This window comes from Diplotaxodon limnothrissa, linkage group LG11, assembly GCF_057381915.1.
Source record: "Diplotaxodon limnothrissa isolate DT_005_m linkage group LG11, D_limnothrissa_male_GT1.1, whole genome shotgun sequence".
Taxonomy (NCBI): domain Eukaryota; kingdom Metazoa; phylum Chordata; class Actinopteri; order Cichliformes; family Cichlidae; genus Diplotaxodon; species Diplotaxodon limnothrissa.
The window spans coordinates 20,824,236-20,836,951 of NC_140606.1; the positions used below are offsets into that span (position 1 = coordinate 20,824,236).

At 37.9% G+C, this 12,716-nt stretch overlaps 1 protein-coding gene across 3 annotated transcripts; it reads left to right on the forward strand.

Moving 5' to 3' along the window:
* Positions 1-5,195: 5,195 nt before the first annotated feature.
* LOC146622664 (uncharacterized) lies at positions 5,196-12,710 on the forward strand. Of its 3 annotated transcripts, XM_085365335.1 has the most exons (9): positions 5,196-5,429; positions 5,945-5,975; positions 6,082-6,548; positions 6,901-6,963; positions 7,553-7,810; positions 9,016-9,069; positions 12,062-12,100; positions 12,250-12,289; positions 12,685-12,710. In XM_085365335.1, exons 1-8 carry the CDS (start codon positions 5,387-5,389, stop codon positions 12,279-12,281), a joined length of 987 nt encoding a protein of 328 aa, XP_085221461.1. In that variant the 5' UTR covers positions 5,196-5,386; the 3' UTR covers positions 12,282-12,289; positions 12,685-12,710. The 3 variants fall into 3 exon arrangements, with proteins under 3 accessions (XP_085221461.1, XP_085221462.1, XP_085221463.1); XM_085365336.1 differs by lacking the exons at positions 12,250-12,289; positions 12,685-12,710 and having other exon boundaries at positions 12,062-12,181; XM_085365337.1 differs by lacking the exons at positions 9,016-9,069; positions 12,062-12,100; positions 12,250-12,289; positions 12,685-12,710 and having other exon boundaries at positions 7,553-7,872.
* The last annotated feature ends 6 nt before the right edge of the window (positions 12,711-12,716 follow it).

Consider the following 12,716-nt stretch of genomic DNA (forward strand, 5'->3'; position numbering starts at 1 on the left):
TTCAGATCTTAGAGGTTGTGCTGAAAATAATGATACCAAATAAGGCAACATAAACAGTTTTTGAAGGTGAAACATAGAGGTAAAATCAAAAGTCGTCAAAAGCGGCCAATTATGCCCTGGACGCCAGAGGTAAGCTGGTATTTAACTTATTTTTTCCTTTGGGAAAAAGGTTTATTAGATTGATCAGTATTGCTGAACTATGAAATATTTTGTGTGCAGTGTATTTTTAGCATACAGGTATACCAGAATAGCAGTAGTGTTTTGTTTTTTAAAATTTGAGTATGAACTTGTCAGGGTTGTGGTTCATTTTGACCCAGCATTTTCAGTTTCTTATGTTTTGGTATTCTTCTGTATTATGATTTATGTTCTGATTCTTTTGTTATCCTGTTTTGAATATTATTTTCTATGTTTCAGTTTATTCTGTTTAACGGTTTAGTTCAGCGTCAAGTCAGCGTCCTTTTTTCTGTTTCTTGTTTCCCGTTTTACAGTGAAGTTCTGTGTGTCATGTGAGTGTATTCAGTTTTGCTTCTCCTGTCTCGTCTTGTCAGTTACTTCCTTCTGTGTTCCCCACCTGTGTGTAATCTCCCTGTGTTCTCCTGTGTGTATTTAAGTTGTTTCTACTTGTGTACTAGTCGCTGGTCTATCTGTGATTTAACTGTGTATTCTCCGTGTGTTTTCCCTGCCATCCACCTTCATATGCCTCTGCTCACCCTCCTTCATGTTCGTGTTCATATTTGCTGTTTAGTAGTTTAGTTTTTCCCAGCTTAGATTATCTTTAGTTCCATTTTGCCATTTTTCACCTTGTGCTTTATTTTACAATAAACCACCTTCACATCTCAGCAAGTGCCTGCCTCATTTATTTTCTCCTCACGGCTCATCCCATTTGCCATGACAGAACTTTTACAAAATGCAGCAAGATATTAAAAAAGACAGTTTTATTGATTATAAAATACACTATATCTGATTCATATCGGTATTGGCAGACATCCAAATGTATGATATTGGTATCGGTATCGGACATAAAAAAGTGGTATTGTTATCATGCCATCTCTAGTAGAAAGTAGTAAAAATTAAGAAAAACATTAAATAAGAAGGTGTGTCCAAACTTTTGTGTCTGGAGATGGCGCAATACTGGAAGAGCATATGGGAGAAGGCTGCAACACATAACAGTGGCTAGTGAATCTAAGAGCAGATCAGACAGACCTCCCTGAACAGGGTCCAGCAACCATCACAGTGGCAAAAAAGGTTCTCCATTATGGACAAGTTGGACACCACAAGCCTCAACATAATTAACGTTTACTGGCTGAGGAAACTGACTGCACTCCATGAGCATCTGGTAGCACAAATGAGCAGGCTGCTAATGGATGAAACACACCCAGAATGGCTAACTGCTCAGTCCTGATCCCCAAGAACCCCCAGAAGGGACTGGTTCCATCCAACTACCGGCCTATAACCTGCCCCAGTACCACATGGAAGCCCCTATCAGGCATCACAGCGCTAAGATGAATAGGCACATGACTCAATGCACGAGTGGGGCACAGAAAGGAGTTGGCAGGAATACCAGAGGAGCAAAACACCAGTTCCTGGTAGACAGAACAGTCACCCAAGACTGCAAGACCAGACTGACCAACCTGTGCACTGCCCAGATTGAGAAGGCCTATAACTCAACGACCCACATTTGAGTCGTGGAATGCCTAGAACAATACAAGATCAACAGGACCCTGAGAGCCTTCATCAAGAATTTGATGGGGATGTGGCAAACAACACTGGAGGCCAACTTCAAGCCTATTGCACAAGACACCATCAAGTGCGGGATCTACCAAGGAGATGAGCTTTCCCCGCTGCTGTTCTGCATAGGCCTGAACCCAGGTGAATAGGAACCATGAAGAGGCCACTAAGAAAGCTGCAACCCCCAAGTACCTGCAGAGGGTCAGGCAAGTCCTAAGGAGTCAGGTGAATATTAGGAACAAGATCTGGGCTATCAACAGCTACGGCCTGCCTGTGATCAGGTACCCTGCTGGGATAATAAGCTGCCTAAAGAAGGAGATGGAAGCCAGTAACATCAAGACAAAGGCGCTCCTGACTAAGCACGGAAGGTATCACCCCAGTCCAGCACCCTGAGACTGAGTACGCTAAGTGTAAGGAATGATGCCTGGTACTGGTGAGTTTCAGAACCACTGTCCAGGATGAGACAATGAAGAGTTTTCTCATCCACGTACTCAGTGAATACCTCAGGCAACAGAAACCCAGTAAAGTAGAGTAGCAACTGGAGGAGCCATCATGGAAGGACAGGCCCCTGCACGGTAAGTACCACTGGCGGATAGAGGAAATGGCTGACATCCAGAAATCCTACCAGTGCCTGGACAAAGCTGGACTGAAAAACAGCACAGAGACACTAATCATGGCAGCACAGAAACAAGCTCTAAATACAAATTCCAGAAAAAACATAACAACATAAGAAAACTCGTGTTGTGTTCACACTTACTCTGAATTTTAAAGGCTCTGTTCTTGATCTTGTATCTAGTTGGCCTGTGTAACAGTAATAATAAAGCCATTTAATTTGTTCTCCATATATTCAATTCTATTACAACCAATTTCTCATTCATTTGAAACATTTCTTTGTAAAAATGATTCTATAATTGAATGCTATGGTTACCATATGCATGTATACATGTACATATGGACATGTATATACTGTATATATGACTGTATGTAGAAGCAGTCTATTGTAAAGATTTCAACGTTTGTGGCTTCAAACTTCATCCTACTGTTCTCTTGATGTCATATTTCAATAAGTTGCAGCTTAGAGAGTTTTGTAAAATTGTTGTAGGAGATTCAAAACATGGTTGCAGTTCACTTATTATTTTTCTTCATTTCACATTCATGGAGTCAACTTGAGACTTATTTAGCTTATTTCTTTCAAATGTAAATCTATGAAAATGTTGTGGTTTTCTAACTAATGTGGTGACCTACCAGGTATACAACTCCCATTGAGTCAAATCATAAATATGTGGTAGCAGAAATCCCTCTAGTATATATTCATACATCACACCGATACAAAATTGTGTACAAGCAAATTATGTACAAGCTCTCTACTGTAGTGTGTGCTGTCATTATAAAAGTAAAACACACTGATTATACTGGAATGACTGTATATAATGCACTGAGGATTTCCTTGCTGCTACTACTAAAAATCATAAATATGTGGTGGGTTGCTGAAACTTTGGGTTTTAGCAAGGTGTATCACAAAACCCCCCAAAACAATTTGTTGTTTATAAAGCACGATTTCTATACTACAGTCGATTCATACCGTAATTGTTTTCAGACTAACAAAAAATGTGTAAGAACTAGTTGGACTTTCCCCAGCAGATTTTAATTCATTGCCTTTGTGAAGGAGAAAAACAATATTAACTGAATAAAAGATTGTTATATAATTTGAAACTTACTCGGGTTAACCACTTGTCCAATTCAGGGTAATTGGAAGAGAAGAGACACACGTCCAGGACAGATCCATATGCATTACCCTCAATCTATCATTGGGCTAACACAGAGACAGGCAACTAGTCACACTCACAACAATTGGCATTTTAGCATTACCAGCTAATCTGTTATGAATTTCTTTGAACTGTAGGAGGAAGCTACAGTACCCTGAGAGAGCCACAGCAAACCATACCCAAAGGCCTCAGTTGGCTTGCAAATTCAAACCAGGAACGTCTTGCTGTTAGACAATAGTGTTAGCCACTGCAGCAGTGCAACATTTTCACTGAATAATTATTTAAGTGTATATGGATTTCTATTTCACCTCTATACGTTTAAAATCCTGGTTGTAGCATTGGCTGTAGTTTTAGGTACCACACTAGAAGGTTTACAGCATTTCTTGTCAGTATTTCCTTTGTTCTGTTTCAAAGTGATCTCAAATAAATCTCAAGGGAACACTTTTTGCATGATGTTTCCTGGCACTTTACCTTTTGGTTGAATTTATAATTTGTGATACAGAGGAAAAAGTGAGCAAAAAGGAAGGCGACAAACAAGAAATGAAACTTTTTAGTTCATTGGTTTTTGTTTGGGTAAATTGTACAGCTTTAAACTAGTGGCCCCATAGTGTAATGATTAACACAAGTACCTAACATTTAAAAAATCCCCTGCTTCATACCAGGGGAAAAGGGAGACGGCTGCATCAGTAAGGACATCTTGTACATGCAGACTGAGTTCCTGTAGCGACTCCTTATGAATAAGAAAAAAAAAAAAAAACAGCATTGTTTTTGGTTGCATTATCAAATTATAAACTGGTCTCTCATGCTGTTATTTACTCATCTATTTTAATGTAAGTCTATACCAGCACTAGCACATTGTGTCTTGGCACTGTTGTTATGTACCAACACTAATATAGATATTTTCAATTTATCTGCCACCACTTTTGCTTTTGGTTTACGATACCTAGCAGGAATTCCTTCACAGAAACAAGAAGAAAAATGAAACTAACCAAAACTGAAAGCAATGACTAAAATTAGATCAGGGTGGGGTGGGAAGAAAAAGAGAAGAAGAAGAAGAAAATAATTTTGAGAATTAAGTACAAAGGGCTTTACAGAATACAATAAAATAGCTAACAATGAGGAAATCCATTAAAACGCGTGAGATATAGAATACTAAACTAAACCAAATGTCTGCTTGCTCAGGCTTCACAATTAGAAGCAGGTATATGACTGAATCAAATGCTGTTGCTTAGGATTTCTTTAAGCCATCGTCTAAATACAAACTGACTGGCAGAGAAATCTGGCAACCCCCCCCCCAAAAAAAAAAAAAAAAAAAAAGACAAACAAAACTAAAAGCCATTGCGAAACAAGGAGATGGGCTATCTACTCGTATACAGCAGTTCTCTAGCAATGAGCCCATAGTCCACATGCTGACGGCTGCAGTGTAAAGAATTCCAAGGATGGCCGCTTGGTTGCATTAAAAAAGCGAAGACCAGACGTCCTTTAAGGTTTTGTTTAATTAGTTGTAACATTGTGTTGTGGCTTTGGGACATGCTGTGCCATTGCTGTTACTTACACTATGTCCTATCCATTTTAATGGACTTCGGAGAATTACAGACTTATTAAAAATATAATATATATATTTCTTTACAGTTATATTTTCTTTTGTGTTCTGTAAAGCACTTTTTAACTACGTTTTTCAAAGCGGTAAATAATATCATTATTATTATTACATGGTTCAGTAAAGGTTCACTATGCAATCAACCTCAGTAGAATACCACCATCTAGTGGCAAAAAATATATTTATTATGACGTACACCAGCTGTCATATGCTCTTTCATTTCCTCCTGCTCTCACTTTGAGGACAAAACCAGTACGGGGTTATCTGTGGAACTATTGCTCATCGTGAGAAAATGGTCTATCCGTCGGATTATTTGCCCCACTTTCAACCACGAGGTTAGTTTGTTTATTGACACGGCATTATTCAATATTTTTAAAATGGCGGCAAGGCAGTTGTTTTTCCTCTTAGTGTGCTCATTTTTGAGGCTCTTCATTCATTCTAGACCAGCAAAATGGCTGTAGTAGCATTTCATTCCAGGCCCTCGCTTGGAATGAAATGGAATCGCAACTTTTACTCAGATCACAACTTTTATTCATTTTTACGGCACCGAAATTTGTTTTGTTAACTTTTTGCAGCTGAAGTTATTTTGTAAGAAATTACAAAGTACGAACAACATGTGCTGCTAATGTACTGCAATGGCAACCCAGGAAAACAATGTGCAGTGTTCCTATTTTACCATATTACCTAAGTGCTGCACATTATGCTGACTCATTAAAAGAATTTCCTTAAAAAGGAAAAACAAAAATATGCTTGTATTTTGGTAGTTAAACATCTAAGGACTGTAAAATGAACTGTTTTGCAAATGAAAATGATTTTCAGTAGACTAACTGTGTTATGTTTTCACTTAAAGATGGTGATAATCTACACACTCAGGAGAGCGGGTATGCTTTTGTCATGGTTTTTACAGTTCTTTAATAAAATATGTTTTTTTACACTTCTTGTAAAAATGGGAGCAAAAAACAATATTTTTTCCCCTCTATATTACAGTGATGCAGGTCTTTCTTCTGACATGGTGCACAAGTTCTGTTACAAGTATGAAGAAATTGCCCTGCCTGTAACTGACACAGGGAGTTGTGTGAGGCCCATTCTTCACATGAAGCAGTTCCCCATGATGGCACAAAGCAAGCCACACCCATACCCGCCTGAGTCAAGACCTATGACAGAGGGATTCTTAATCAAGTCCAGTTTGGCTGGGATGCAAAGTGGGCCGCAAAATAACTTCAATTGCCAGACATACACAGATCGTGACGATAATAGCAAGGGAGAGGAAGTATTCAAGCCTTTACCCGGAACATCAGCCATTACAGAGGCACTCATGGAAGATGTAGGAAATAAGGGTAACATCATGGATGCCAACACAGACGCCAAAGAAAACCCAGGAAGCGCTGCACCAGTGGAAGAAGTGACGGCCCAAAACCGCTACAAGAAAAGAGCTGTTGGGAAAAAATGGAAAGGTAATTAAATTTCCAATATGCATCTGTTAAAAACTGCCATGCATACATTTATTGCAAATATTACATTTTAAATCATAAAGATTGATATATTATATGCCAAAAAATTTAGCATGTTTAACACTGAGGACATAGTTAAAGTTGTTGTTGTATTTTATTGCAGTTCTGCTGAGGCATGTTTCTTTAATGTTACATTTACATGCATGATTAGACAAAATACTGGAAAGTCTTATATGATGCAATCAGTATAACTGCTGTACCTAAATAAGAGTATAATTTTATTTAAATTCTCACGTGGAGTAATTCATAGTGACTTTTTCCATGAGTAAGTCTGCCCCGTACTTTTTCTTTCCAGTTTACAATCTCTGTGTGATGGCAGTTCTAATCATAAACTTTCCTGCCTGTAATGGATCTAATGGTATGTTGTACTTCATATGTATTTAAAGATTTATTTATATCTAGTTTATATACATGTGCAGTTTTTTTAACTATTACTTATATTTTTATATTTTTGATCAGACAGTTTATTTATATACTTAGCCTGCAGCACATCTACTGTGTTAAAAACATGAGTAAGCTAAGCTGTAGTAAGTTTTTATTCAAAAATTGGTAACACTTTGTAATACAACACCCCAACTGAGGACGTAATTGCCCTGTAATTAAATCTGACTTTAAATGAGCCCCTTTATTTGCAATTTTATTGTACCAGAAAGTGAATATACATTATATTTTCAAGTTACTGTGAAAGTAATTTAATTACACTATAATTTATTTTTAGGTACACTGTAATTGTATGGTAATTACCAGAAAAACAAATATTTTTCCATTTTACATTGTGGGTATGCCTTACTTTTTAGGGTGTGTAATGCGGGGTGACTTACAACAATGTTATAAAATGCAATACTAAGAATTATTCTAGGTCCCATCAGAATATGTAATTTTAACTTGCATGCATTTACACCTGAAATCATGTTTATATTTATAATTTTCCATTTCTCTAAATGCAGATGGGCTAAACTGTTGGGTCTGCAAGGATCGGGACAAGTGCTCCAGCCTCAACACAATATATGACGAATATGACGATATCCTGTACTATGGAGAGAAAGCTTTCTCAGAATGCTCTCAAATACCACCGCCTGTGCCTAAGACTCCTAAAACCTGCACAGTATGCCAGTCCGTTTTTGTCTTCATTACCTGCTCAAACGACACTAATGAAATCCAACCAGAAGCAAAGGGATCACTCATTCAAGACATCCATAAAACATGTATGTAGGCCATTAAGGTGCCATTCTGCGCTGGCTTTGTTGAAATGCTGGTTAAAATATACCTGGACGTCAAGTTTCAAAATAAAATTTAAATAGAATGTGCATGTTTAAAAATATTTAAATAACATACATCTAATACAATATAAAAACATTATAAATTCACTGTGAACTGTTAAGACAACTGTGTAGATAAGGTTTAAAAAAATCAGAATGGGAGACGACGATCAACACAATAGCGCTATTCACTGTTGTCACTGTCGTTAGGGTGCTGCATGTTCCGCTGGTTTAAACTCAGCAAGCAGTATTAAATAAGGGTTGGGCGAAAAAGCCTCAAAAGGATACCACAATATTTCAAGAAAAAACGATGATAACAGTATTTCTGTCGATATAGAAAAATATATATTATGCATCTAGCTTGAAGACAGCAGCATTTATAAATGTAAGAAAATGAATGTTCGAACCTTCTTTTAAAATGAGGAGTGTGGGTGTTGTTTCCCTGGAATTTTTAAGTATAAAATAACACTAAATTCAGAATAAACTAAATAACCATGTGACTCTGCAGGAGCCTGAACCAATATAGGCACATAATAAAGATGAAAAAATATTTTCTACCTGGGGTGTTGCATCTAGATAGAACATTTTAATTGGTTGTTTAAATCCACCATTTGCCTCTATTATCAGAAGTACCGCAACTGGTGAATACTCTTTGTTTAGTTGGGTCGCACATCACCAGCTGCAAGTTCCTCCTCCTATTTTCTTGCATACTTTGCTGGGAACTGTGCTCTGCTGTCTACTGTCCCTTTTCTGTGTAACTCATCTTCGAAGTCGGACGCCCAGCTCTAACTCATCTCTCAGACATGCCCGGACTTGTCTCTTTGTGGGAGGACAATATTGGGGGGGAGGGCATTATGGTCAATATGATATGGCACAGACTTACATTAAATGCACCTGTTTAAATCGGTACAGTCTAAAGCAGTCTGGATAAACTCTGTACATGCGAAATATTATTTTGGAGGCTGTAGATTTTATTGCTATTGAATTTCTACTGTGCTGTGTATCAAACTGGTTAAAAGGCATATATGTGCCATCTGTGCCATCATGAATTCACAGTAACGAGTCGTTCTATTTCTAATCACAATATTATTTAAATGTAATTAGTTATTCATACAGAATTATGCTACTTAAATGTATTTCTTCCTCTTTAGGCATGCAGTATAAGACTTCTGACCCGATGCCCAGCAGAGGGACTTCCCATTACAGTATGTACTTTATTTTCACATAGAGAAAAAAAAAGTTTTAGATAACCCTTTATGAGCTGGAGCTGGATAGCACAACAACTGACAACATTACAATATTGTGATGGAACTGAAACTAGGGGCGGTATGCACTACAGGTTGGGATGTTAGAGTAGGAGTTAAAGTAGATAACGGCATGTTAAATCAGTATTAGCGGATGTGGGCTCATTCCTAGTGGTAAAGCCTTATAATTTTGTATGATTTAGCACATTATATTGCGTATTAATATCATTTCACATAATGTATTTATCCCCAGTGGGTCTGCCAAAGCCGATGGATCCTCATATTTGATTATTGAACTGCAGATTTAAAATTCTTGGTGACGCAACCCTCCGATTTTTCCGTGCTGTCGTAGTTCACTGAGACTGGGTTTGTCTCCTCCTGGTCTCAAATCGTAGATTTGCGAGTCAACAACATCCGACAAATTCACAACTGCGCAGTTCTTAAAGGTCAGTTTTGCTACTGAAAAATGTAACGCCGTTTTTTGGCGATCCGCCTTTTTGTGATGATTAATATTTTTGTTATACAAATATATTTAAAAGTGAGAGAGAGGGCGAGAGAAGAATTAAGCCCACGTTAAGTACCCCGAGATCGCACCAATCCCATAATCGCAAACTTCAAAAAGAAAAGGCGCGCACTCACTCGCATTTCAGGAAGTGGCCACCCGGTGCGCGCGTTTACAAGCCTGTCAGCGCGATTAACAGATTTTTTTATTGGGTTGCCATTATCCCACCGCTTGGATCCTCGAACTTTGAGCCAACCACATAAACCCACCGTCTGACATCCCCGCTGTTCCTCCCTGAGAGCCCGGGCCCCACGTCCCATCAAGTCGGAGAGCAGCAGCGCTACCGATCCAGACAGTGAATGTAAGAGGGCAGCACTGCACAACCCTAACCCTAACCCTACCCCAATAATAGTGAGGCTGTAAAACTTGTAATCTGTCCTGCCACCATTTGTTAATCGCTACATAAGCCATACATACATGCATACAACTATTTAAATACCGGCAATCATTTGGGCAAATATCAGAAATCCCTTTTTGGCACAGCGAGTGCGCTCGTTGCAGTATTTCTTTAATAGAATGATAGATGTCGCTAGACAAAACCTCCACATCAACACGATTGGTAGAAGAAGTCATAACCGGAAGTAAAGGAACAGCGAAGTTTTCTTTTGAAAGGGGGCGTTCGAGTAGTCCAAGAAGCACGTACTTATAGGATTTTCCCTTTCAAGGGGGAAATATTTACGCTGCCGTGATTTCCAAAGTTTGGAGTAGTTTGTAGTTGTGTTCGATGCTTCTAGGAGTGACTTTTTATTCAGAAACAGAGGGCAGATGATCAGAAAGGAACGCGTCACTGACGAACTGGAAAGCTTAAGTCTGTGAGCGCAGTCGCGGTTAACCCATGTTGTAGCCGAGTCCCACTTATTTCTAGCAAAACTGGTATTTTGAATAAACAGCAGAAATTGTCCGAACGGAGTTTCCCCCGGAAATGTGCACACATTGAGCACAAACGAGCGACCTCTATCTGTTGAATCTGTAATAAAAGCCGAAGTTAAATGTTTGTCAAAATACAACTAATAATTAAACTGCTTTAGTGGGTGAGCTTATGAATGTAACAATATATTACAGCTGGGGAAGAAAAAGAAATACACCAATGCGCGCTTTTATACACTTGGCAAACTAAGAGTATCTTAATTATGACAGAGGCTTAGTTATATGACGATATGTTTCATGTTTATATGGTGAAACAGTTTGTAGCAATCCTGCGCTCTGGGTATAAAGGGCTCGATATACCCTCACATACAGTGACACACTCTCAAAGTGAAGTTATATCTGCTGACCTGAGTCACGCTTTGGTGTCCTTTCTGCTGGTCCTTCACCTCTCAGTTTTCTAACCTTGCTGCAACTTGGCAGATAACGTGAATCTATTATTGTGTCATTTTTCAATTATATATCAATACAGAAACTTAATTCCTAGATTATACAGAATTAGATGCTGCACCAGCTTGAATAGATCAGCCTTTCTGGAGACAGCATAAACCAAGAAAAAGGTGCCAGTATACTCTCTGCATTGGTCACTTAACACACAGAGCTGATATATAAAGAGTCAAAACCATAGGCAAAGACATTGCAGGGTATTTTTCAACCCACAGAGTCTCACGTTTTCAAACTGTCGTAAGCTCTCCCTCTGTATAATTTGTGAATCTCTAAACTTCTGTACTGATAGACTATATCACCAAAAGTTTTCACTTATCTGCCTTCACTTCCACTTTGTTATAATACCACCACTAGATGACTGCGTAATATTTAGTAGCAAGGAAATTTCATGGCTGGACTTGTTGCACAGGTGGGATCCTGTCATTCAGTCTGCATGACTAGGTGGCTTTTTTATACTGGTGCCCACAGAAGTGATTGGAACACCTGAATTCAATGATTTGGATCGGTGAGTGGATACTTTGGGGAGTATGGCGTATATCATTAAACTGGTGTTAAAAGCAAACATGATAGCAGCTCATGTCAGGTTACAAAAATCAAGAGGTGCATGCCAGCAGATGTGACGACATATTTGTTGCACAGTGAGGTGCACTGGGTAAAAAAGCTACTTTACACTCCAATGCGGACATGAACAGCTGGGGACCCGATGGCCAAATAGTCATTCCTGTTATACTTCTTTGACATAATGGATAACAGCAATAATTATATTTTAGCATTAAATATATTTATGTAATTTATTTAATAATAATCAATACTGTTAATTTACTGCAGCTGCAGCATAAACCTTGCACTGGGTGATGATCCAATAAATTACTTGAGTACTGTACATATGTGTAATAGTACATTTCTGTATTGATGTAAATGTATTAATACATTAAAGATGAAGGTACATTTAAAAAAAAAAGAAAAGAAAAGAAGATAAGACACTTAAATTCTTGATTCAATCTTAATTTGTCTTTTCAGATCCTGGCCGTGGACCTACTGGATTGATTTTAATGGCTGGTTTGTATAAATTATGATACTAACCTATGACATGTACAATAGTCACTTAACAATGAAGTTAAATTGCCAAGAGCCAGGTTTTGCTGACCTTGACTGAACAACAGCAGTCTCAGTCTGTAGGGTTTTTTTTTTCTTCTTTTATTTCATAGTTCTCTTTCTGATTGGGATTGGAGCACTGTGATCTTCTGAGTAAGTGTGATTTTATTTTAACAAAACTTTCACCTTAGAAACACAACTTCCTTATATCAGGTCCCTTGAATAAGTTCATGAATGACTAAAGCTATAGACCAACCCCCCAAAAATATTTCACACCATTTAATCCATTATACATTTTAATACAGTTCCCCAATCTTAAAATAGATGATTTTATTCTTTCCTTTTAGTGCTGTAAGAAAAGCTTTGTGATATATTTGAAAAAAAAAAATACTAATTCTCAGTCCCAGTAAATCTTGAATTGGAGAATATTTTTAGTTCAAATATTGAAAAAATGGAAAGGGGCTACAAGCAGACTGTTTTGTGGATCTTTTTTTTTCCTTTGGCTAAATGCATTTTCAATTAACACACTTCTCTCTTTTTTCAAACAGGACTTTGGATCTTCAACATTTATCCCTCAGCA